Here is a 25,492-nt window from a genome sequence, read left to right on the forward strand (position 1 = left end):
TCAGAACAGAGATACATAAATTTACATATTTATAGACATTTTGATAAACCTTCCTATGCATGCATCTTTGCAATAACCATCTTTAGATAGACCTTCCTATGCATGTATTCCTTGCAATAACCATCATAAATACATGTCTTGTTGTTCAGCGTTGTTTGAATTGAAATGATATGAGTTACATTTGGGAAACAAGATGTGTTTGTGAAACACTATGTCTCCCATATACAGTATTTGACCTTGAAGGATGACCTTGACCTTTCACCACTAAAAATGTGCAGCTCCATGAGATACACATGCATGCCAAATATCAAGTTGCTATCTTCGATATTGCAAAAGTTATGGCAAATGTTAAAGTTTGACGCAAACAAACAAACCAACAAACCAACAGACAGTGCAAAAACAATATGTCCCCCAGTATAGACATAAACATGGGGAACTAAATGATAAGTGAATCAAATTAAACAAACAAACCAATTTTCAACATTTTAATAGCCTGACAATTATTATGTTACAAATAATCGTACATTTCATTACATATCAGTAACAAACCCATGACAAAACACGCCAAACCGTATGTGTCTATATACATACATAATATAATTATGTATATAATGTACTGGCAAATTTTAAATATTAAACAACAACACATACTGCACCAGGAAAAGTCATTCTTAAGTCGAATTACAACTGTTACACCAGAATGAGGCGCTCTGCGCACAAATAGATCAGATTAGTATATTCTTTTTTGTAATTATTACAGCTTTTAATTTCAACTACAACTATGATTACTTGCTTTATTCAGACACGAGTCCATACCCGCAAAAAACACATAACAGTGTTTATCTTGATACACCTAAAACTGTCATTTGAAAAATAACTCTGGGAGCTGGCATCAACATTTAATACATGGAATATTTTATCAGACATTTGCCCTGGTTTGAAAATCCTCACTTTTCCAGCATTAGTTTGGACAGTCAAAATCTTTAGAAGGGAAACATCATTCTTTGGTAAAGTATAAAACTAGTTAACAAGCAGCTTTTAGTAGACAGGGCTTGTCTAAATATAGCGATGGCATACATTATCAGACATAATTGAGACACAAATTAGCATTAAGAGTGTTTTCTACATTTGAACCTGTGACCTTGCTTTGGACTCAACTTGAGGCAGATTCAAATGTTCCCTAGATATTTTCAAGATAAGCAATCTGACCAAAGGTTATTCAAGACTGTACAAATTATGTGGCCTCTAGAACGGTAACAAGTGAAAAGTTTACGATTTGCACACCACGCAATGAAGGATGATGAAAATGATCTGGTTAATCATGGGATGTAACATGGGAGTGTTTTGACTGATCTGTCAAATAGAAAAAGTGATATTCCAAAGTTTCATCGTTCCACACATCAAGAGTGGCACTGACAAAACAATATTTTATGAAAAATTAAAAACCTGTTTTCAAATAAAGATCCAACGCATACTTTAAATTATAACCAGTATATAGATATTTATGATTTTCTATTTTCATATTTATAAGGATTCAAAAACTAAAAAATTTAATCAAAGATATCTTATTGAAAGTTTCATACCAATCAAAAGGTTATTCTGATGTTAATGACTAAAGTATTAATGTCAAGAACTGTTCTAGCTTCATTTATTGTTCGCTTCATTTGGATTCAGTTTTTTGTTTCATTTTTACATGATAATAGTGATGCTATAATAATATCAGTCAAAGCCATCCAGATTATACATTGATCCAATATAATAATTAATCAATAAAATAAATCATAGAGGGCATACTGAACAACTCTCAAATATTGCATTTCACAAATAGCATTCAAACACCATTTGTATTTAAACCGCATAACAACGTTGACAGCAGCAAAATAAAACCCAACAAATAAACATTATCACATTTAAATATCACTAATATCACACAAGTAAACAATAACCAAAAACATTTATGTAACACAAGTTTAATTTGTCTTGTTTGATAGGTGGGAAAGCCTTTTATGTTTTAAATACTAATAAATAAAAGTGGTGAAAAAAACTTCAAGCCATAAAAACATTGTGAACAAAACAAACATGCCATTGAAGACTTAAATATTATTAATTATATTATAACCTCTTAAAATAAAAAGTCCTAACTTAAAAGTTGACATTTACTTTTTGAGCTTATTTACCATTTATTTCACCTTTAGATGCTCAGAACGATCAATCACGGTTAATTTCTGATCTGTTTCAGGCAAGCATGCATACAAATAATGCGCAAACAAGGGACAAAATTGTCACAAAACCAGGTTTTCATTGTGGAAAAAAAATCTGATAAAGGGAGACAACTCAAACTGAACTTTTGAAATGAACAAACAAAATTAACCCCCTTTGTAAGTTTGTTTTACAATAAATCTATTTTTAGTCGTGGCGACCTTGACATTAGAGATATTGACGTGATTCTTTCGTGCGACACACCGTCCCATGATGGTGAACAAATGTGCCAAATGATTTTAAAATCTCATAATGAATGACATAGTTATAGCCCAGACAAGCTCATTTATGGCTATTTTTTATCTTTGAACTCAAAGTGTGACCTTGACCTTGGAGATATTGACGTAATTTTTTCGCGCGACACACCGTCTAATGATGGTTAACAAATGTGCCAAATGATTTTAAAATCTAACAATGAACGACAAAGTTATGGCCTGGACAAGCTTGTTCCGCCCGCCCGCCAGCCCGCCCGCATTCGCCAATCTAATAACCAGTTTTTTCCTTCGGAAAACCTGGTTAACAAAAAACTAGATCAAAGTTCATTTAAACCCAGAAAGTTAAACAACCTTTTGTAAGAATGATAAATCAATTTTCTTACCAACTTCACTTGATTGCCTCCGACATATAAACAACTGCATACATCCATGCCAAACTGCACGCACAACAAGAGGGTCATGGATCCTAAGGAACTTTTTGATGTAGGAACAAAATGAAATGACATGCATAATGTCCATATTGCCTTCTATCCATGTTTCAAGTTTCATGAAAAAATATGAAGAACTTTTAAAGTTATCGCAGGATCCAGAAAAGTGTGACAGACTCACAGACTGACGGACTGACTGACAGACACACAGAGCGCAAACCATAAGTGCCCTCCGGTGAAACCAGTAGGGGACAAAAAGAGGTGGCGCCAAAGCACATTTATAGCTAATTTAAAAAGATATATTTTATGTTATGGTTTCTATTATATTATCTATTCTATTTAACAAGACTTCATTTTTTGTAAGTTGACCACTTCAGAACATTTGAGTCGCAAGCGTTTGTAATTAGAAAAATCAACATATATGAGCCTAATTATGAGTCGTTGACCTTGGCCTTTTAGTAAATTTAGCATTTGGATTAAGGGACACAAATCATCATTTCAAGAAGAAGTATTATCTATATTTATTTCATGAATTATCATACTGTATACAAATATTGCGGTCAATGAATTTTTTTGATAATTTTGAACATTAAATTATTGGTTTTATTGAGTATTTCAAATTTTTGGTATATATCATACAATATGTTTTATTCATGTTGGTGACTTCTTAATTGAGATGATCACTTATATATTTTAAAACAAGAGTTTCTTTGACCTTGAAGGACGACCAAGATATAGAACTTTCACCACTGAAAATGTGCAGCTCCATGAGATACACACGCATGCCAAATATCAAGTTGCTATCTTCAATATTGAAAAAGTTATGGGCAACTATAAAGTTTTCGGATGGAAGAACAGACTGACTGACAGACAGTTCAATTGCTATATGCCACCCTACTGTGGGCATAAAAAGTACATTGTATTTATTATAGAATGAGTTTATGTTCAGTAAAGATTTTGGCCTTCGTATGTATGTTGAAAAATAAATTTTATATAACAAATAACATTATTTACCAAATGCACGTCATGTAAAGTCATTGCGATACGACTGTTAATTGACACATCCTGCATTGGCGCCACCTCCTATTATTAGCGTCACCTCCTAAGCATTGGCTCCATCTCTTTTAGAAAAATGCAAAATTATCTACTACGTCAGAAAGAAGCCAATATTTTTGTGCATGAAGCATCTAATGTATGTTGTATGCAATCGTTTGATGCTGTTAGCGATTTAATTGGGTGGAAATTTTCTCATCACGCAAGAAAAACTAATCAAAATGCTTTTTAAACTCCACCATGCCACAACTTATAAAGGTTCTCACGTTTTTTAATGGGTTGAGAATGTATGTTTCTGTACATCTTTTTATTAATTAATCTTTGCTGAATCCCACTACATCGCCCAATTTTAAAAATAATGTGAAATATGTTGAAAAAACATATAAAGCTAATCACCCTGTAAAGTTATCCATGAGATTTCAAAGCATCTGAGCCTGACCGCCACCTCAGAAGTTGCATTGGCTCATTTATTAATGTATCTCAAAAATGAGGTGGCACGTAGTAATACTTGAGCATTAACATGTTTTATATTTGGCCTGCTGACCTTGTTTTGGAGCTCATATGACCCAGTTTCAAACTCAGCCGAGATTTCTTTGGGACAAATGTTCTACCCAAGTTTCACAATAGCCATATTAGGAAAACTGCCCAGCCCAAGAAATACCGGAAGAATTTTCAAACTCCACAGAGACGTAATTAGAACAGGTGTTCGGACTATTTTTCATTAAGATTGCACTAAAAATGTTACTTCTAGAGTGTTACAAAGGTTTTACTCTTGCCTTATATGGAAAATGCCATGCTTATTGGTGGCCATGTTTATTGGAGGAACCATAACCATTTTCAAACTAAGCAGAGCTATCATTGGAACAAATGTTCTGACCAAGTTTCATTAAGATTTACCATAAATGTAACTTCTAGAGAAAACAAGATTTTAATAAAGCCTTATAAAGAAAAAAGCCCAGCACCCTTGCATGTTTTTTTAACAGACCAGAACCTTTGTTTAACTCAACCAAGATATCATTAAAACAAATGTTCTCACCAAGTTTCATGAAAATTGGACAAAGAATGTGACTTCTGGAGTGTTAACAAGCTTTAACTATACCCATTAAAGAAAAAAGGCCCGACCCCTGGTGGCAATGTTTTTCAACCAACCAGAACCATGTTCGAACTTGTCAGAGATTTCATTGGGAAACCTGTTCTGACCAAGTTTGACGATTTCTGACAATTGGACAATAAATGTGGCAAATAGAGTGATAACAATGTATATGTTGACAACATTGACGCACAACATACAAAAGGCGATCACAACAGCTCACCATGATCATGTTGTGCTCTGGTAATTTCCAAGAGTTCTATCTTTATCATAAACACACTGCTCTTTTAGCATTATACTGCACAATACCAAATGCCTAATATGCTGGGGTCCTCTAGCTAAATTCTGTCCAAATGTTTTGCATGGAAATATTATTATCTACAAGTCCCTCATAGGCTCCATCCTATTGTACAGCTTCCAACATGGACAATTTATTGAACACAAGTGTCTCATGAGACTGCTCTGCATCTCTTAATTGGAACACAAGACCAACAAATATGTCCGGAACATGTCCGCAGCGCTTGTTGGCCAACAAGAGCCCCTCCTGGCGAGTGTAAAAAACGAAAGCTGTCTTGGTTAGGACATGTCACCAGGCATGAGTCACTGTGGCTGACTGTGCTCTAGGGCATGCTAGAAGAGAGGTCAGTGTATAGGCCCTCAGAAAAAATGCTGGATGGACAATGTCAAATGGTGGACATGTATGAGATACTCCCAGCAGCCCACAAAAGACCCGACTGGCGGAGGATCTCTGTGTCATCATACCTCATCCTCCACCCTAATGACCAGGCCGGTAAAGGGAATAATGATGATGAAGATGATGATTATGATTATAACCTCTTAACATGTGTACAGCCTAAATTAAGAAATATTGGCTGCCTAATTGATGTCTGTTTAACAAAATATTTAAACTACATTTTTAACCCAACATGTAAAAGGAATTGATGATATAATATGGATGCTGTGGTGTCTTTTCACGCAGTGCAATATATCAAACATGCGCAATGAAATAATGTCATATTTTTACTTTCATGACATCACAACATGCTATCAAGTTTTCATCAGATTATTTTAATTTTACTTATGGCTGATATGGCAATTACTTTCCCTTGACACTATCTAATCTTCATGGCCAGGGCATTTTACTCAGGAAATCCAAGACCTCACACTTCCACAAATCTATAATTATTGTGAAATCCACAAAAAATAAATTCAGGGAAGACTCGTCTAAATGCATATGCATAAAGTGTCTGAACTGGATTTTCCTTAATAAGACTTTATCTTTATACCAAGAATACCATAGAAGCGTTAAGTGTCCCCTGTGATTAGCCTGTTCAGACTGCACAGGCTAATCTCCAGACAAAATTGTACACACATGAATTAAGCCCAGTTTCCCCAGAACCTTGCTCTATCATATTTCAAAAAAATTCTGTCACTAGTTTTGGGAGCTCACTTGCAACTCAAGTCAGTTAACTCAGAAAAACTAAAATTTCCGAGACCTCAAGCACCCACAAATCTATAATATAAGCAACACCCTCAGCCTACGAGATCCAGCATTTCAGAAATATTCTGTCACTAGTTCCGGGAGCTCCTTTGTCACTTGGAACTCAAGAGGCTTCACCTCCTCCAGGTTGTTCCGGTCTCGTAGCCGGTTCCACTGCTGGAGAATGTTGGCATAGTGCTCCGCCATCTCATAGTTGCCTTGGTGACGGTACAGTCGCAGCAGGCCTCGGTAGTCGTACTCCAGGCCTGAATAACCTTCCCCAAACAATTTCTTACCTGAAAATGGCATCATTATATTAACTCAGGGATGTGAATTAAGAACCACAGGGGAAGAATGCCCTGGTCCATTTACCGGGTTCAACTTAATGCTTTATTAGTCCCCTACCAGTGAAACCGGAGGGGACTTATGGTTTGCGCTCTGTGTGTCAGTCTGTCTGTCAGTTGGTCACACTTTCCTGGATCCTGACATAACTTCAAAAGTTCTTCATAATTTTTCATGAAACTTGAAACATTGATAGATGGTAAAATGGAGATTATGCAGGTCATTTCATTTTGTTCCTATGTCAATAATTCTGGTTGCTTTGGCAACAAATACACTCTAAATATTGCTTAACATGGTAAATCCTGAGAAATTGTTAAAAGTTTTTCATATTTTTTCATGAAACTTGAAACATGGACAAATGGCAATATGGAGATTATGCACATCATTTCATTTTGTTCTTATGTCAAAAATTATGGTTGCTATGGCAACAAATAGACAAGAAATATTGCTGAAAATGGTGGAGTTTCACCGGTAGGGGACTTTTTGCTTGGCAATAGTCTTGTTTGGATAAAGATCCAGTGAAGTTGATAACTATTTTTCAAATGATTTTGACATTGAAAGGGAGGAAATCAGCTAAAAAGAAGAGAAAACACACCCCATTATCTACAGCTTTATCACTAATTTGGCTCATACCACCGCACAACTTTTTTTATCTATGTTCAAGGGTGAATAACTCTAAAATATGTGAATCCCTTGGCATGAAACTAGTGTTTAACACATCTACACTTCATGGTGGTGGAATGTTTTAAGTTTCAATTAATTCGCTTGAGAAAAGTCATAAAAATAAAATACATGTCAGAAAATAAACACAATATTGTTGACTGGCATAATGTTTTGAATGAGATCTACCTGGAAAACAAAACAGACCGAATTGGACATATAATTTAACTTAAATACAATAAATTACCTATTTCGATAGACCGCAGATAGAGTTTCTCTGCCTCCACACATTTCTCCATGTCATAATTATAGAGCGAGGCAAGATGGCCAACTGACAGGGCCACCTCATAGTCATCATTGCCTAGCAACCGTTCTTTGATCTCAATGGCTTGGATGTGCATCTTTTCAGCTTCCTGGAAGAAGAAGCATCCATGGTGAGCTAATAGGTTAAGCTTGCAAGCATGAACTGGATAGTCTTGAAATTTAGGATCATTTAAAACTTGTGCAATTATTACATGCATGAATAAGTTCCTATATATTTGCATTCTGTTTTGCTCATGCTCCACATGTTTCAGGCATTAGATGATGCCTAACAGTACATTAATAGCAAACCACTGATATAACTCGATTCCTGTAAATCAATATTGTATTCACAGCAACAATATTTTAATATATTTATGTATACTTACCTCTTATAGCATTTAAGAATTCTAAATGGATAAAACCCGAATGTGACCTGTGTTTTATTTCCTGTTACAACGTTACATAAGAAAAATGTGACATCAATTAAATGCGATATGAGGTAAAAGGGACATCTGGTAATGTTACATCTTGTAAACTGAACATCAGGTAAATGTGAAAGTGTCAGAACACTGCACAATCAAAGGCCCTGATCTATAATAATAATAATATATTACATTATTAAAGAGCAGTTTTGAACCTTACTGGTAGCCATGCCTAGAGAATAAAGCATAACATTCAGGAACAAGGGCTGTTTGTAAAACATGCATGCCCCCCTATGTGAGCTATAAGTTGTAGTAGCAGCCATTGTGTGAACACGTTTTTTGTCACTGTGAACAACGGTGGTGGTGGTGGTGGTGGTGGTGGTGGTGGTGGTGGTGGTGGTGGTGGTGGTGGTGGTGGTGGTTGTGGTGGTGGTGGTGGTGGTCGTGGTGGTGGTGGTGGTGGTGGTGGTGGTGGTGGTGGTGGTGGTGGTGGTGGTGGTGGTGGTGGTTGTAGTGGTAGTAGAAGTAGTAGTAGTAGTAGTAGTAGTAGTAGTAGTAGTAGTAGTAGAAGTAGTAGTAGAAGTAGTAGTAGTAGTAGTAGTAGTAGTAGTAGTAGTAGTAGTAGTAGTAGTAGTAGCAGTAGCAGTAGCAGTAGTAGTAGTAGTAGTAGTAGTAGTAGTAGTAGTAGTAGTAGTAGGAGTAGCAGTAGCAGCAGCATTACAATAACAATACTTAAGAATGATCAAATGGGAAAAGGTAACCTAGCACTAGCAGTAAATATGGGGCTCATTTACAGGTCAGATTTGGAATCTCTGCTGTAAAATGAGATTTTAAATGAATTTAAGGGAGGCAAATGCTGAAATAATAAGAACATGCATAAACGGTAGTTGTTTCCCTTGTTTGAACCATGCTAAATCCTTAAAATGCCTATTTCCAGTAACTGTGACCTTCACCTGTGACCTTTGACCTAGTGACCCCAAAATCAATAGGGGTCATCTGCAAGTCATGATCAATGTACCTATGAAGTTTCATGATCCTAGCCCCAAGCGTTCTTGAGTTATCATCAGGAAACCACCTGGTGGACGGACCGACCGACCTACCGACATGAGCAAAGCAATATACCCCCTCTTCTTCGAAGGGGGGCATAAAAATTTAAAACTTAAACATACCCTGGTAAAGCTAGGACAACAGTGCTGCATATTGACAAGTAAACCCCCTGTGGCATAGATTTTGTAACTGTTAACCTCAAAGTTTGTATGCGGCTTCCACCTTTCCTTCCAAGTAAACATCATCCTTACCCATCCACAAGTTCCAAGCATAGCAATTTAAACTATTGTAGATCAGAGCATTATTTATCTACCATCTGGAATATTCAACAACAAGATGTGTTTGAGAATCACAATGTCCCCCTATATGATGTTTGACCTTGTAGGATGACCTTGACCCTTCACCACACAAAATGTGCAGCTCCTTGAGATGCACGCGCATTTCAAATATAAAATTGCTAGCTTCAATATTGCAGAAGTGACATTACATGTGCAATTTTGACCCATACACTTGACCTTGAAGGATGACCTTGACCTTAACCTTTCACCACTCAAAATGTGCAGCTTCATGAGATACACATGCATGCCAAATATGAAGTTGCTATCTTCAATATAGCAAAAGTTATTGCAAAATGTTAAAGTTGGCGCAAACAGACAGACCAACCAACCAACAGACAGGGCAAAAACAATATGTCCCCCACTACTATAGTGGGGGACATAAAAAGGCCAACAAACCAACCATGCATCGGATCAAAGAATATTCAACAAAAAGGCCAACAAACCATCCATGCATCTGATCAATCGGCACTTACAAAGAAACAGACCACCACTTGCTGGGGTATAGTGGGGCATGAATATGTCACACTAAACTTATCAATTTTTCTGCACTATGATCAAAACAAATTGAATATTAACATAAAGAGTCCTACCTCAAACTTGTGCATGCTCTGGTAGAGGCGTCCCAGGTTACCATAGTGTTTGGCGGTCTGCACATTGTTCTCACCAAACGCGTTCCTGGCGAGGGCGAGGGACTGCAGGTGGAGGTCCTGGGCTTCACATAACAGCTTTTCCTCCACCTCCTTCTGGTGGCTGTCTATGGCAATCTCCTCCAGGATCAGTGCTGAAATAAGGGGCAATAAAGACTGGTGTCATATAGCGACATGTCTGGTCCAAGGCAGTGAAATAAGGGGCTATACAGACTGGTGTCATATAGCGACATGTCTGGTCCAAGGCAGTGAAATAAGGGGCAATACAGACTGGTGTCATATAGCGATATGTCTGGTCCAAGGCAGTGACCCCACCTTTAATTATTTTTATGATTATTGTCCTGTAGCTGTTCTCCATTTGCAAATTGGAAAAATTGTCAAATTGATATTTCCAACTTTATGCAAGGCTCCAAAGTAATACTCGCCATTGCCATAAATGTGGGGAATAATCATCATCTAGGGTAGTTCTTAACATTGAGAAAATCATCACTAGAAAGACCAAATCATCATTAGATGATTGCTCCTACCCCCCCCCCCTCTCTCTCCGCTCCAACCGCATTTAATACTTTTCACCAAAGAGAAAAAATATAAGTGACAGTTTTTCAACGAGTAAGCCCAGATATATAGCCTTCTAAAAGAAAATTATACATCAGACTTCCCAAACTGCACGCAGAGACATGACTGGAACCAGCATAGCTGAATCAAATCCCTCCAATCATAATAAACCACGTGATTATAACCTAACCATCCGGTAAAATAATTCTACCGTTCTTATTGTATCAGTTTTTTTAACAAGGTCAATTTTTATTTTATCAACCTAAACTTATTCGCTATTTTCAACATATAAAAGAAAATGATACTACTTTTCATAATAAAATACTTCAACAAAAATATAAAATCATCCACAATCTGGTAGGATTTTCTTGTGATGGCAGAGATTGTATGTGAGAGCATGAAACGACAACTCTGCGTGGACATTGCAGACTGTCTTGTGTGTTACATAACAAAGTCTTACCTTTGACTCTTTTTGACGAGGACAACATGAGGTGGTCACTAGGGAGAATGTGCTCAAGTATTTCTATGTCTTACCTTTGACTCTTTTTGACGAGGACAACATGAGGTGGTCACTAGGGAGAATGTGCTCAAGTATTTCTATGGCTTTCTCAGAATGGTCTCTGAAAGCATCAACAGGGAAAATATTGAAAAGGCTCCATTGGAAAAACTACTTATTAAGGTGAGATGCCCTATGTATCTGGCTCTTTAATTTTCAGAAGAGTGAACATTTAAATGCTTATTTCTTTAATTTGCAAACCGACGTAATTGATCTCCTTGGCTTTTTTTTATCTACAGTAGGGTTGTCATAATGGATCAACCTCTTAAAGACTGCTTTTGAATGTGTCATGTTTTGCCAAAAACTTTACACTACCATAGCATTTTTTAAATTCCTATGCAGCAAAAATGCATCAACCAAACAGCAAATAAAACTAATATCTTCTCCCCCCCCCCCCAAACCAAAAAAGATTGCAAAAGGTCCCATTCACAAGAAATGACAACAATCATGATTTCCAACCAATATTGTACCTCATAAGGCTGAAATTTTAACAAAAATACAACCTCTGGAAAATATTCCAACATTCATGTCCTTAAAGTGCATGTAGGAATAAATACAAAACAGCAATTTTCTTTTCAAACATTTAGTTTTAAAATATTTGTTGACACTTGACATCATCAAACATTTGACATCACCATGATTGAAATAGTGTTGATTGTCAGACAATCTTGGGTTCCTTCTCTAGACAGAAAGAGTACATTGTTACAAAATTGCTGCATGAGATCGGACTGAAGGGATAAACTTATTAGTGTGCTTTGTAAAAAGGGGGTTTAAACCATGTGCATTAAGTGTCGTCCCATATCAGCCTGTGCGGTCCAAACAGGCTAATAAGGGACAATACTTTCTGCTTTTAAGATATTTTTTGTTCAAAGAAAGTCTCTTCTTAGCAAAAATGCATTTTAGATGGAAAGTGTCGTCCCTGATAATCCTGTACAGACTGCACTGACTTCTCTGGGACGACACTTTACGCACATGCACCAAACCCCCTTTTCACAGAGCACGGCTATATTAGATTGTGTCAATATGATTAATAGTTAAGATAAGACTATATTTCATGTATTGAATTGAGAAAACCTAAGGTAATATTAATCTTCTTGTGCAAATGATCTCTTAAATGAATAGATAAACCAAGTCAGGTAAACAAAAATATTTTTTTAAATAATGTTTAAAAAAATTTCTCTTTTGTATTAAAAGAGAAATAATAAATTGTTTAACTAACATCATTATGTCTGTTAATGTACTGATCACTTTAATACCTGGCATCTGTAAATCGCCCAGAGCTGTATTCTTGGACATACGAGGCGTAGGCTAGATCCTCATGTGCAACCGCTAAATGCAGATTGTTTCCTCCAAACACTGACTGCCGAATCTCAAGGGCATTCTAGAATGATAACATTGAGTAGTGTGATGGGAAAACTGGACATAATGCATGTGCATACAGTGCCATCCTAGATTAGCTTGTGCAGTTCACACGGGCTAAACCGGGATGACACTTAAGTTACGCGTTTATGGGATTTTTAGTTTAAAAGAAGTCTCTTCTTTACAAAATTCCAGTGTAGGCGGAAAGTGTCTCAAGAATTAGGCCCATATTCCAGTGTAGGCTGAAAGTGTCTCAAGAATTAGGCCCATATTCCAGTGTAGGTGGAAAGTGTCTCAAGAATTAGGCCCATATTCCAGTGTAGGCGGAAAGTGTCTCAAGAATTAGGCCCATATTCCAGTGTAGGCGGAAAGTGTCTCAAGAATTAGGCCATACTCTAGTGTAGGCGGAAAGTGTCTCAAGAATTAGGCCTATATTCCAGTGTAGGCGGAAAGTGTCTCAAGAATTAGGCCCATATTCCAGTGTAGGCGGAAAGTGTCTCAAGAATTAGGCCCATATTCCAGTGTAGGTGGAAAGTGTCACAAGAATTAGGCCCATATTCCAGTGTAGGCAGAAAGTGTCACAAGAATTAGGCCCATATTCCAGTGTAGGCGGAAAGTGTCACAAGAATAAGGCCCATATTCCAGTGTAGGCGGAAAGTGTCACAAGAATTAGGCCCATATTCCCATAAGGAGGTCCAAATTATCAGGGTTGAGAGCCAACCTCTTCCATATGATATGGAGTTGTTTGTTTACATTCAACCTATTTTTCTTTTTGCTTGATGACATTCCAAGTCTTGTGCTTATATAAACACTCTCAAGTCTGTTTCCCGGGAACAACAAGTGCTAAATATCTTTGGAAAAGTCCTGGGAGTGTCTCTGGAGTTGGGATTGTACCTTGGTTAGCGTGGTTGCAGGGTGGACAAAACATAGATGACATGATTGTGACCCCTATAGCTGAACACCCAATTATTCCATAAGCAAATGACATTCCCTGAACAATTACCAGGTAAAATAAAAAAAATATTTTGTGAACTTTGAGGGCACTTGAAAAAGTATTCTATAATGTGATTCAGTATGTGTTGCATTTTTAAATCTACACTTATTACAGAGTGCTCATCAAACTTGCAGATTGTAGTATTTTGACACAAACATTTTCATTTCATACTTTTCTCTAACTTGGAAACACTGAAAAAATTTCAACATAATGATATCTGATATCTATTGACACCTGGTTTACAAAATCAACCAAATCTATTAATATTTTCAGATAAATGGGATTTTTAGTTTAAAAGAAGTCTCTTCTTAACAAAATTCCAGTGTAGGCGGAAAGTGTCTCAAGAATTAGGCCCATATTCCACTGTAGGCGGAAAGTGTCTCAAGAATTAGGCCCATATTCCAGTGTAGGTGGAAAGTGTCTCAAGAATTAGGCCCATATTCCAGTGTAGGCGGAAAGTGTCTCAAGAATTAGGCCCATATTCCAGTGTAGGCGGAAAGTGTCTCAAGAATTAGGCCCATATTCTAGTGTAGGCGGAAAGTGTCTCAAGAATTAGGCCTATATTCCAGTGTAGGCGGAAAGTGTCTCAAGAATTAGGCCCATATTCCAGTGTAGGCGGAAAGTGTCTCAAGAATTAGGCCCATATTCCAGTGTAGGTGGAAAGTGTCACAAGAATTAGGCCCATATTCCAGTGTAGGCGGAAAGTGTCACAAGAATTAGGCCCATATTCCAGTGTAGGCGGAAAGTGTCACAAGAATTAGGCCCATATTCCAGTGTAGGCGGAAAGTGTCACAAGAATTAGGCCCATATTCCCATAATGAGGTCCAAATTATCAGGGTTGAGAGCCAACCTCTTCCATATGATATGGAGTTGTTTGTTTACATTCAACCTATTTTTCTTTTTGCTTGATGACATTCCAAGTCTTGTGCTTATATAAACACTCTCAAGTCTGTTTCCCGGGAACAACAAGTGCTAAATATCTTTGGAAAAGTCCTGGGAGTGTCTCTGGAGTTGGGATCGTACCTTGGTTAGCGTGGTTGCAGGGTGGACAAAACATAGATGACATGATTGTGACCCCTATAGCTGAACACCCAATTATTCCATAAGCAAATGACATTCCCTGAACAATTACCAGGTAAAATTAAAAAAATATTTTGTGAACTTTGAGGGCACTTGAAAAAGTATTCTATAATGTGATTCAGTATGTGTTGCATTTTTAAATCTACACTTATTACAGAGTGCTCATCAAACTTGCAGATTGTAGTATTTTGACACAAACATTTTCATTTCATACTTTTCTCTAACTTGGAAACACTGAAAAAATTTCAACATAATGATATCTGATATCTATTGACACCTGGTTTACAAAATCAACCAAATCTATTAATATTTTCAGATAAATGGGATTTTTAGTTTAAAAGAAGTCTCTTCTTAACAAAATTCCAGTGTAGGCGGAAAGTGTCTCAAGAATTAGGCCCATATTCCACTGTAGGCGGAAAGTGTCTCAAGAATTAGGCCCATATTCCAGTGTAGGTGGAAAGTGTCTCAAGAATTAGGCCCATATTCCAGTGTAGGCGGAAAGTGTCTCAAGAATTAGGCCCATATTCCAGTGTAGGCGGAAAGTGTCTCAAGAATTAGGCCCATATTCTAGTGTAGGCGGAAAGTGTCTCAAGAATTAGGCCTATATTCCAGTGTAGGCGGAAAGTGTCTCAAGAATTAGGCCCATATTCCAGTGTAGGCGGAAAGTGTCTCAAGAATTAGGCCCATATTCCAGTGTAGGTGGAAAGTGTCACAAGAATTAGGCCCATATTCCAGTGTAGGCGGAAAGTGTCACAAGAATTAGGCCCATATTCCAGTGTAGGCGGAAAGTGTCACAAGAATTAGGCCCATATTCCAGTGTAGGCGGAAAGTGTCACAAGAATTAGGCCCATATTCCCATAATGAGGTCCAAATTATCAGGGTTGAGAGCCAACCTCTTCCCTCTTCCATATGATATGGAGTTGTTTGTTTACATTCAACCTATTTTTCTTTTTGCTTGATGACATTCCAAGTCTTGTGCTTATATAAACACTCTCAAGTCTGTTTCCCGGGAACAACAAGTGCTAAATATCTTTGGAAAAGTCCTGGGAGTGTCTCTGGAGTTGGGATCGTACCTTGGTTAGCGTGGTTGCAGGGTGGACAAAACATAGATGACATGATTGTGACCCCTATAGCTGAACACCCAATTATTCCATAAGCAAATGACATTCCCTGAACAATTACCAGGTAAAATTAAAAAAATATTTTGTGAACTTTGAGGGCACTTGAAAAAGTATTCTATAATGTGATTCAGTATGTGTTGCATTTTTAAATCTACACTTATTACAGAGTGCTCATCAAACTTGCAGATTGTAGTATTTTGACACAAACATTTTCATTTCATACTTTTCTCTAACTTGGAAACACTGAAAAAATTTCAACATAATGATATCTGATATCTATTGACACCTGGTTTACAAAATCAACCAAATCTATTAATATTTTCAGATAAAGTATAGCAACAAAACTCCTGGTTTACAAATAAAGTAAACCCAGGATTTTCAGATAAGAAAAATCTCAAGACACAACCAACAAATCCATGCTACTGACGTGATAGACTTGCACAGCAGCTGATATCTGGTCAACGTTCAGCAGGTAGAAGCCATAGTCCAGGAGAGCATCAGAATACTTCGGGTGGCGCATACCAAAGTGTTCCCTGAATGGCAGAACAGATCAGCATCTTAACTTGTAGGGGAAAATACATTGTACACATTGCTGGAGTGATTTACCATTATAAGAGCCTCATTCCGAGATAAATGGGCTTAAAACATGTGGTAAAGAGCTGTCCCAGATTAGAATGTGCATTCTGAACAGGCTTATCTTATACAACACTTTTCAGGGCCCTCAATCCATTTTAGGGGAAGTGGGTCGCTACCCATAGCAGGGGGAATTTTCGCGGCGTTTCCCTTTTTGAGGGATTTTTTACTTACTATCTAATTATTACATTTGTACATGTTTGCACTATATTCATTGCTTATTTCATAATTTAGTATGTTTGACAAGATTAAATTAAAATAGAATTGAGATATAATAATCATGAGACATCTATCTATAACAAAAAAAAGTTTTGTTTTTTTTTTTGTTTTTTTTTAGGGGGAATTTTTTCCCCAAAAAGGGGAAAAAAGTATACTTTTCAGGGGGGGGGGGGGGGAATGCGGCCGAATTTCGGCCGAGGATTTGACAGATTGAGGGCCCTGCTTTTCACCTTAACCGGATTTTACATTAACACTTTATAAAAGTGGAAAGTGTAGTTCCTGATGAACCTGTGCAGACTACACAGGCTAATGTGGGACCATATGCCTTTCACATTTTAACGGTTTCGGCTAAAAGTGCAAGGGCTTATTGATTCAATGTTTTCTTCTGCCAATGTTGCTTTTCTATTGAAAACTTCTTTTTTTGTGTTATTTATGAGTTAAAAAAAACAAAACAGTTTCAGACTTAAAATCTATTTTAGTGACATTGATCAATCTTAACCAAGAGAAATATTTCAATTGGCAACATTATAATCAGGTTAACACTACACTTACAGAAAATCATGACTTTGAGATCAAAGCTTTACATAGGAAGTAAACAAAGCTTACCAAACCATTTAACGGAAAAAAGTCAGTGACCGGCAAGAATATCAGTGAAACGTATGGATGCTCCCTGACTATGAACTTTGTTTATACATGAGTAAATAAAGCATGGCAACAAGACAGGAACAGTGACATTGCCCTGACATTAGAACAGAGTGACGCCCCGCCTAAGATGCAGAGCTCCAGATAAGGGTCGTATTTTCGTAATTACAAATTATTTTCAAGTCCGTTACGTATTTATTTTACAATTTTGTCGTACCATTAAGAATTACAAAATCAAGTTACAAATATTATTTTTACATCGGTTCGTATCAATTTTTATTGAGTTCTTTTCGCATATTAAAGATCTTTTCCGTGCTTATATAGAATGGTTATCGGGTTTGTTTAACAAAGCGCATTTTTTTCAATAATAGCTGCCTGTACAGTCTATCTGTCAAAAAACAATGGTGGCGCCCGGAGAGCGTCCTAAAAAACTGCAAAGCGTGCAAAACACGCTTTTAACATTCTGTACGCAAAGTGAGCCAAAGTTGAATGTTAAGAAAGACATTATAGAAAAGATCTTATATGATGTTGTATGTTCAGTTGCCGACACAGTCGGAAAAGCTATAAAAAACGCGACACAATGGGTCCAAACTTAAACAAAAAAAACATTGAACGAGTGGAAGGGACAATTCCCGTGGCTAATCGTTGAAAAGATTGAAGGGAAGACCCGCTTTAATTGTGAAATATGTAAAAATTCATCGAAGGCATGCAATCAGTTTGGGCATATGAAGGTATTTGAAAAATAAAATTGTATAATACTGAATAGACACTGTTGAACTCGTATAAATAAAGTTGCTAGTATGTTTATTTTGATTTGTTTCATGAAAATAACCATTATTATTTATTTTTAGTTCATTTAGAAAAGTTAAGAATTATTTTCCAAAACTTAGTAGTTACGTTAAGAATAAAATTTCAGAGTTAAGAATTCTTTTTGAAAATCTGGTAGTAACGTTAAGAATTTCACAAAACCTTATCTGGAGCTCTGGATGCATGTAAGTTTTTATTTTTTAAGAGAACCGAAGATGGATGCATTATTGAAAGTTTCAAAGAGCAATAATGCATGAAAACCCACATAACATAACCACCTGATAATGGGCACATATCCACCCCCTGTAGGGATACTGCATATAAGATGTCATCAATTTCATATAATTAGTTCCAGTGGTCTGACACAGAGCAGTGTTTTTAAAATGGGGCCAGGTTCCTTTGGATTGGGAAAATGTGCAGCATTTTGATTAAGATTGGGAAATTAGTGTTGCAGTTGTTTTGAAATAAAATAATTCGAAAATTGAGATTACAAGTGTTTTCAGTATTATATTTACCTAGGTTGAACTTATATGGATGGGACATGACACAAATTTAAGAAAATTTTACTAGTCTAAGGAAAACAGCTTCCTAACAAATTATCTCTGACAGCAAAACAGCTTGAAACTGTATGCATTTCTACCCAATACGGTTGCTGCATATAAAGTTTGATAACATTTCTAGTCATTAATGTCTGTTATCAAAGGCAGGGAGGAATTAATATTCAGAGAGAGCCATAACTTCCTGAAAAATCAGCACAGCGTCATGACAATACTCACATAAACAAACAAAAAGGTTCCCCGAAACGACCATAAAACAAATAATATGTTCGACACTGACATACTAGTACTCAAAGGGAAATAACTCCAATAAAAATAGTTTGGCCCGAAGGAACTGATGATATTGCATGTGTTCACCTTTTAGGAATTCTGTATATCATTTTTTATCAAAGTCACATCATATTTGTCTGAGATCTTGCAGGGAAATGAGAACGTATGATGGATGGATAATCAGATAGACAGAAAATAAGAAGAACGGATCAATTATCAGGAACATACCTATTAAACACACACAAGCTCAATTCCATTGAAATTAGAACTCAAACAGACGGACAAAGCTTCAACTTTTCCAGGAGCATAAAAACTATGCTGATGTTGACTCTTGTACCATTGTTTCATGGTATTACACGCAGCAATAAATCAATAATGTTATACTAAAATGTTTGAAAGATTTTAACTTTTCACACACAAAAAACTTCACACACACTAGCAGGTTACTCATAATATTAAAGCAAAACATCCACATACCTTGCAAATTCCACAGCATACTTAATTAACACTTCAGCTCTTTTGAACTCTCTCTTCACAACACAAGCCTGTAAAGAAATCAAGTTTGAAGTATGTCGTGTTTTGCTGTTTTGGAATATATAAATTTATAAATATGTGTGAACAAAATAACAGTACATAAAAATTTAGAGTACCCAAAAATAAATTTCCTAAACACCTGAACACCTGATAGATTATTTTAGCTAACAAATAAATCATAATGTGATATTTTATTTTGACCATATTTTTATCATATTGGGACATATTTTCTATAATTGGGCCCACAAAGCAAGTGAAAGTCATTCAACTTATGAAAGAAACAATATGGAAAACATAACGAAACAAAAGCAAACAAACAAATCATGAAGAATACCATACACAATGTACTAACTTGGGTATTCAATTTATTGAATATAAGATCCTTCAAAACTGAACTTAAATCGACTACACCTTCCAACACAAGAAAACATTCTGATATGAATACACTGTACTATGGTGGTGTTGACTCTGACCTTTGAACACTGTCTGAGAACATCCACCACTGCTTTCTTTGGTAGAGACTTGGACAATTCCTGCATGGCTAGACAGCAGTGTCGGTAGGCCTCAAAATAGAAAAATACATCTGAGCCTGGCTCTGGGATAACAGGGCTTAATGCAAGTGTGTAGTATTGTCTCATATTAGCTTGTGAAGTCCGCACAGGCTAATCAGTGACAATACTTTCTGCCTAAACTGACCCTTCAATAAGAAGAGAATTCATATATTAGAAATAAAACATAACAGTGCAAATTGTTGTCCCTGATTAGCCTGTGCGGATTCCACAGGCTAATCTGGGTCAACACTTTACACACATGGATAAATACATCTTTGGTAAAGACGTAGACAGTTCCTGCATGGCTAGACAGCAGTGTCTGTTGGCCTGCAAATAAAAACACATTTCATCCCATCTTCATACAAGCATCAACATAGTAAAACCTTATCTGACAAATGACCCACATGTCTTATTCCATGTGCGCCAAGCATAACTCCAGACCAGCCTGCGCATCTGCGTAGTTTGGTAAAAAGCTACCTTGTCGACTTATGAGACCACAGATCTTGCATGAATTAGTATCTGACAACATAGGTTCTGACCAGACTTCATGATTCAGCTGGCTGGAGCTACATTAGCCAATATGGCATAAGACCCATCTTTGCTGGGTGTGACTCAAATGTTAAAGTTTGTTAAAATGTTGCAATACACAGAACATCCACAACATAGATGTCACTTTTTTTTATTTACATGATGCTTTTTTTAAGTTAAGTGAAGTTTTCCCCCCATTTTCCTTTGTTTACATTTTACATGAAGACAAAAATGATGGGATTAATAGAATACTAGGCATGTATTGAATACAGATAAGCTTACTTGTCAGCAAATAATTTGTATTCAACACTAACCAAAAATTCTCAATAAAATAGAAACTGTAGACCATCCCTCAAAATATTAGTAATCTGCAAACGAGACCATAAAATGAGAAAAGACCCATTTCTGCATAACGCCCCTAAAATAGCAGTTCTCCTGGCTGTAAAATATTTTGCTGTTATTGATTTCTGAGTCAGCTGCTGTCAAACACTTATTGAAGTAATAGTGCACAATTATACAGATTTTGTTTTGTAAACCTGGCAGAAACAAGGGATAAGGCATAATAGGCATCTGTGAGAAGCACTTAGGGAAAAGCCTGAAAAAGTTGAAATATAATTCCAAGAGTACAGTCATTCAATACAAGTATCTGTAATGCACATGTTGAAATGCCCGGAGTTTCAAACACAAAATTCTTGACAGATGCTAACTTCAGTGCACAATAAAAAAGATTCTGAATAAATAAAGGCTCTGTTTATTACCTCATCATACTGGCTCTCAGCAAACAGTAGGGCGCAGCACTCAGTGTGGAGTGTAGCCCTGTTCATGGTCAGGCCCTGGGCACTAATCATGTCTATAAGGTTACACGCCATCTTGCAGGTCTCCTTTGCTGACTTGTACTCGCAGTTTACGTTCTCTACATGCAGGAGTCTGATAATCAAGAAAGAAACTACTTGGAACACTGTATACTTATGACAACAGTGTTTTTATTGGGATAATTTATCAAATGAGGTTCCAAGACAAAGCTATTGCTGTGGGGAAGTTTACTTGTTACTGTGAAGGCATACGGCATAAGACTGCAGGCTGGTCTGGAGCAAGCTGAAGGCATACGGCATAAGGCCCATTTTTGCGTGACAAGGCTCTTTTCCTACCTGACTGCACATTCCAGTGTTTTACACAGGCCCGATACAGACACATCCAACTGGCACACCTTCAAACACGCCCTGTACACCTTGCCTGCGTCGGCGTACCAGCCAGCATCGCTAAGAAACCCTCCTGCAATAGTGAAGCATTGCAGCAGATTTTCTAGCATCTAATAATTAAGATTGAGTTTCAACCTATGTTATGAAGCATGATAGCATTTAAAGCCAACTGCTTATTTTGAGACTTTTGTATCTGTTTCTGGGTGGAACTAACACGCGGCGGTATAAAAAAACTTGGCGGTTTTAAAAAAACTGATTGTTATTGTCATCCCATGCTAAACACCATTTATCATACCACCGCATTGATATCTGACTGATATATTTTTTTATATCATGGTCAACAGGAAGTTCTTATATCAGTCATGTGTGGAGGATGATCATATTACTCGGAAATCAACTAGAAAGTAATCATTTTTAGTAAGATGTAATATATTTTAAACACAAAATGCAACACAAACAGCAAATAACTTATTTTACAAATATAAAGCGCACATGCTCATTACGTCATTAATAACACGTCAAACGACAAAAGTCATATTCTTTCCCGCTAAAACTGCATTTTTTAGTGATTTTTTCATTATTTCTTTAAAATCAGAGACGTAGAGATATGACAATCAGAAAAACAGGTTACTGTCTGATCTTTTTGTAATATATAAAGCTCGGTATGAACAAAATAACGGCTTGGCAAGCCTTGCCGTTACATTAATATAAGCCTTGCCAGATATATTAAATAAAGTTCAGACAGTAAACTTTTATTCTCTATATCCATACAAGTAATACAACCAGTAGTCCAGTACACAAGTAAACATAGAAATATCATTTAGCATGCCAGCAATTCCTTTTTGTTCTATCAATCATATATGTCATAATAAGAGGACAAAACTTAAAATACTATTTTCAATTGTAATATATTTAAATACATGATATCTTTCAGTAATGACACCTCAAATTTTGCTTAATGAACTTCTGCATATATATAAATATAAAGTACCGGTAATTAACCTTTTTTTAATGTTTGAAAACCAATGAAATTGTATTGCAAATTGAACTAGTTTTGTGGATGCATTTGTTTTTAAGCCAATGGCCACTCCAAATTGATGTGTTGGTCGTCGGATTTGCCGCACCTATTTTTTCAAAATGGAAAAAAATATTTAAAAATTACCGCTTACACTCATTTTTGTGTCCTTCTGTAACCATAGCGCATGTGTTTTTTTTAATTTGTGAAAAAAAGAAAATAAGCAATCTCGCAGAAACGATTCTGACGCTGAATATGAATGCCAAATATAGTGTTTCGTAACTTTTTAAATCGAGAACTGTAGTCGCTCGAATATTCGATCGAGACGACCAGAAAAATGGCTTCCTGCGTGACCGTTTTAACAAATTGCGGTGAAAAGTTGCTTTAGCAAAACCTTATAAATATAAACATATCTGCTTCGTTTTAGTGACTTATTTGAATGTGTTTGTTCACATTCGAACATGCAACTATCAGCAGATACTGTTGAAGCATGCTCAATTTAACAACATAGGGAAACATGACGAAAGTGTTGTATGCATTTTCTTCATTAAATGGGCATATGGACGGTATTTCCCTATATGAAGACAAATTTTTTGCTATAACACAGTTTTAAGTGAACAAAAACTAAACATACAATCATTAAAGGCTGGTTCTAAAAGAGTCACAGGGACAATGTAAATAAAATACATTGTTGACAGAACACGCTTTACTGCTTAGAGCTTGGTCTGTGTATTTTAGAAACATCAAAACAGTTTTTTGTAATGTATATAATTTATTTCAGAAAAATATAATACCGTACTAGCCATCGATATGCTCCTTTTAAAATAAGGTATCGACACTGGTTTATTAACTTATATGCATGGCCTTTGTCCGACTGTCTGTCATTATCATTTTGATGATTGTCCCTCTTCAAGTACTATTGGAACATAATATACCTTTTCACAGCTTGCAACATGGTATACCTTTTCACAGCTGTCACTATTGCAAACCTCGAACAAATATAAGCAGCAGTAGGTAGACATGTGTCCCTCACTTCAATGATATGGTTACCGGTATATTTCGTGCAACTAACTCCTATAAATATGAGGTCGATATACATGGACCTCATATCGTTTAACGTCAATTTGCTGTAGCATCGTTCCGACATGAAATCATATTGGAAGCCTTAACAGCTGCATATTCATATAACAGCGCAGAATGGTCATGGAAGAGTTATTCAATATAAAAATATAAACATTATTTTACTAATTGCATTAGAAGATGTTTAATTAAACCTTACAAGTAATGCTATTCCTAAAATGAAAACACTAGCTTTAGACTTGTGTTCTACATTTTAAAGTTAAAGTGCTGAATCCTAATTTTAGTGCATTTTTATTTGAAAAGTATGGTACTCATAAATATATTATTGCTGGTTTGTACAAAGATTCTTTTCTTTGTATAAGAATTGATTTGAATGTAAACTACAGCTGTTTAAACCTTTATCTCTTGTTAATGCAATATTTTTCTATCGAAATGTGATTCTTTATATTCTTTGCTCTTCGCTCGCTTGAAAATTTTCCTGTTTTCAAAAAAAAGGTTGTTTTTTTTTTTCGCTCGCCTCTTCAACTTTTTTCAAAAAAATCCATAGACCAACAAATCAATTTGGAGTGGCCTATGTTCCTATGTCTGACCCAGAGCAAATCCCAGCTGTATGAGTTTGTCCTTTGGCTGGGCAGGGTTGGGTCTGAACTGGTAGGCCTGACAGAAGAAGGAGTCGGCCAGGATCTCTGAAACCCGCACACCATGGTCCATCAACGCTTGAAAACAGTGGTGCAGGAGATGCCTGGAAAATAGCCAGTAAATGGATATGAGTTGCGCTCTGAGACAATAGGTTTACTTGCTTGTCCCAAACTAGCCTCCACAGCCCACACAGGCTAAACAAGGAAGATACCGTCTGCCTAAACAAGGAAGATACCGTCTGCCTAAACAAGGAAGATACCGTCTGCCTAAACAAGGAAGATACCGTCTGCCTAAACAAGGAAGATACCGTCTGCCTTAACAAGGAAGATACCGTCTGCCTAAACAAGGAAGATACCGTCTGCCTAAACAAGGAAGATACCGTCTGCCTAAACAAGGAAGATACCGTCTGCCTAAACTGGACTTTTGTCAAGAAGAGTCTTGCTTCAAACACAAAAATACAATAACAGTGGAAAGTGTTGTCCCTAATTAGCCTGTTAACTGCACAGGCTAATCTGTGACAACACTTTACACACGTACCTTAAACCCCCTTAACACAGAGTGAGGTTACTATACAAGTAAAATCAGAGAGCAGAAATAAGTACAATATAAACTTGTGAATCATTATCTTTATTTCAAGTATTAATATTTATAATTTTCATATGAAATTTTTCTGCAATACATTTACAGGAAAATATATGATAATCTTACTTGTCTGTTTTTGACAAATGATATTTGTAACTATGGTTTGTTCATTTATAAATTTTATCAGTAATGTATTAAATGTTATTATAGCTTTAATATTCTGACAAATGTTCACTTTATTAGGACAACCATGACAATATTGAGGTTTAATTCTGCAATTCCTGATT

At 36.4% G+C, this 25,492-nt stretch overlaps 1 protein-coding gene across 2 annotated transcripts in view; it reads right to left on the minus strand.

Moving 5' to 3' along the window:
- Positions 1-471: 471 nt before the first annotated feature.
- LOC127850286 (amyloid protein-binding protein 2-like) overlaps positions 472-25,492 on the minus strand; it is a 34,660-nt gene continuing 9,639 nt past the window's right edge. For both annotated transcript variants that reach the window (XM_052383210.1, XM_052383220.1), the window contains 11 exons: positions 24,575-24,726; positions 21,839-21,962; positions 21,449-21,617; positions 20,085-20,174; positions 19,555-19,622; positions 16,377-16,482; positions 12,652-12,776; positions 11,374-11,459; positions 10,228-10,418; positions 7,775-7,940; positions 472-6,821 (listed from right to left, as the gene is read on the minus strand). In XM_052383210.1, the coding sequence (XP_052239170.1) occupies positions 6,601-6,821; positions 7,775-7,940; positions 10,228-10,418; positions 11,374-11,459; positions 12,652-12,776; positions 16,377-16,482; positions 19,555-19,622; positions 20,085-20,174; positions 21,449-21,617; positions 21,839-21,962; positions 24,575-24,726 (1,498 nt within the window). In that variant the 3' untranslated portion in view covers positions 472-6,600. The remainder of the gene's footprint in view (positions 6,822-7,774; positions 7,941-10,227; positions 10,419-11,373; positions 11,460-12,651; positions 12,777-16,376; positions 16,483-19,554; positions 19,623-20,084; positions 20,175-21,448; positions 21,618-21,838; positions 21,963-24,574; positions 24,727-25,492) is intronic.

Source organism: Dreissena polymorpha, chromosome 1, assembly GCF_020536995.1.
Source record: "Dreissena polymorpha isolate Duluth1 chromosome 1, UMN_Dpol_1.0, whole genome shotgun sequence".
Classification (NCBI taxonomy): domain Eukaryota; kingdom Metazoa; phylum Mollusca; class Bivalvia; order Myida; family Dreissenidae; genus Dreissena; species Dreissena polymorpha.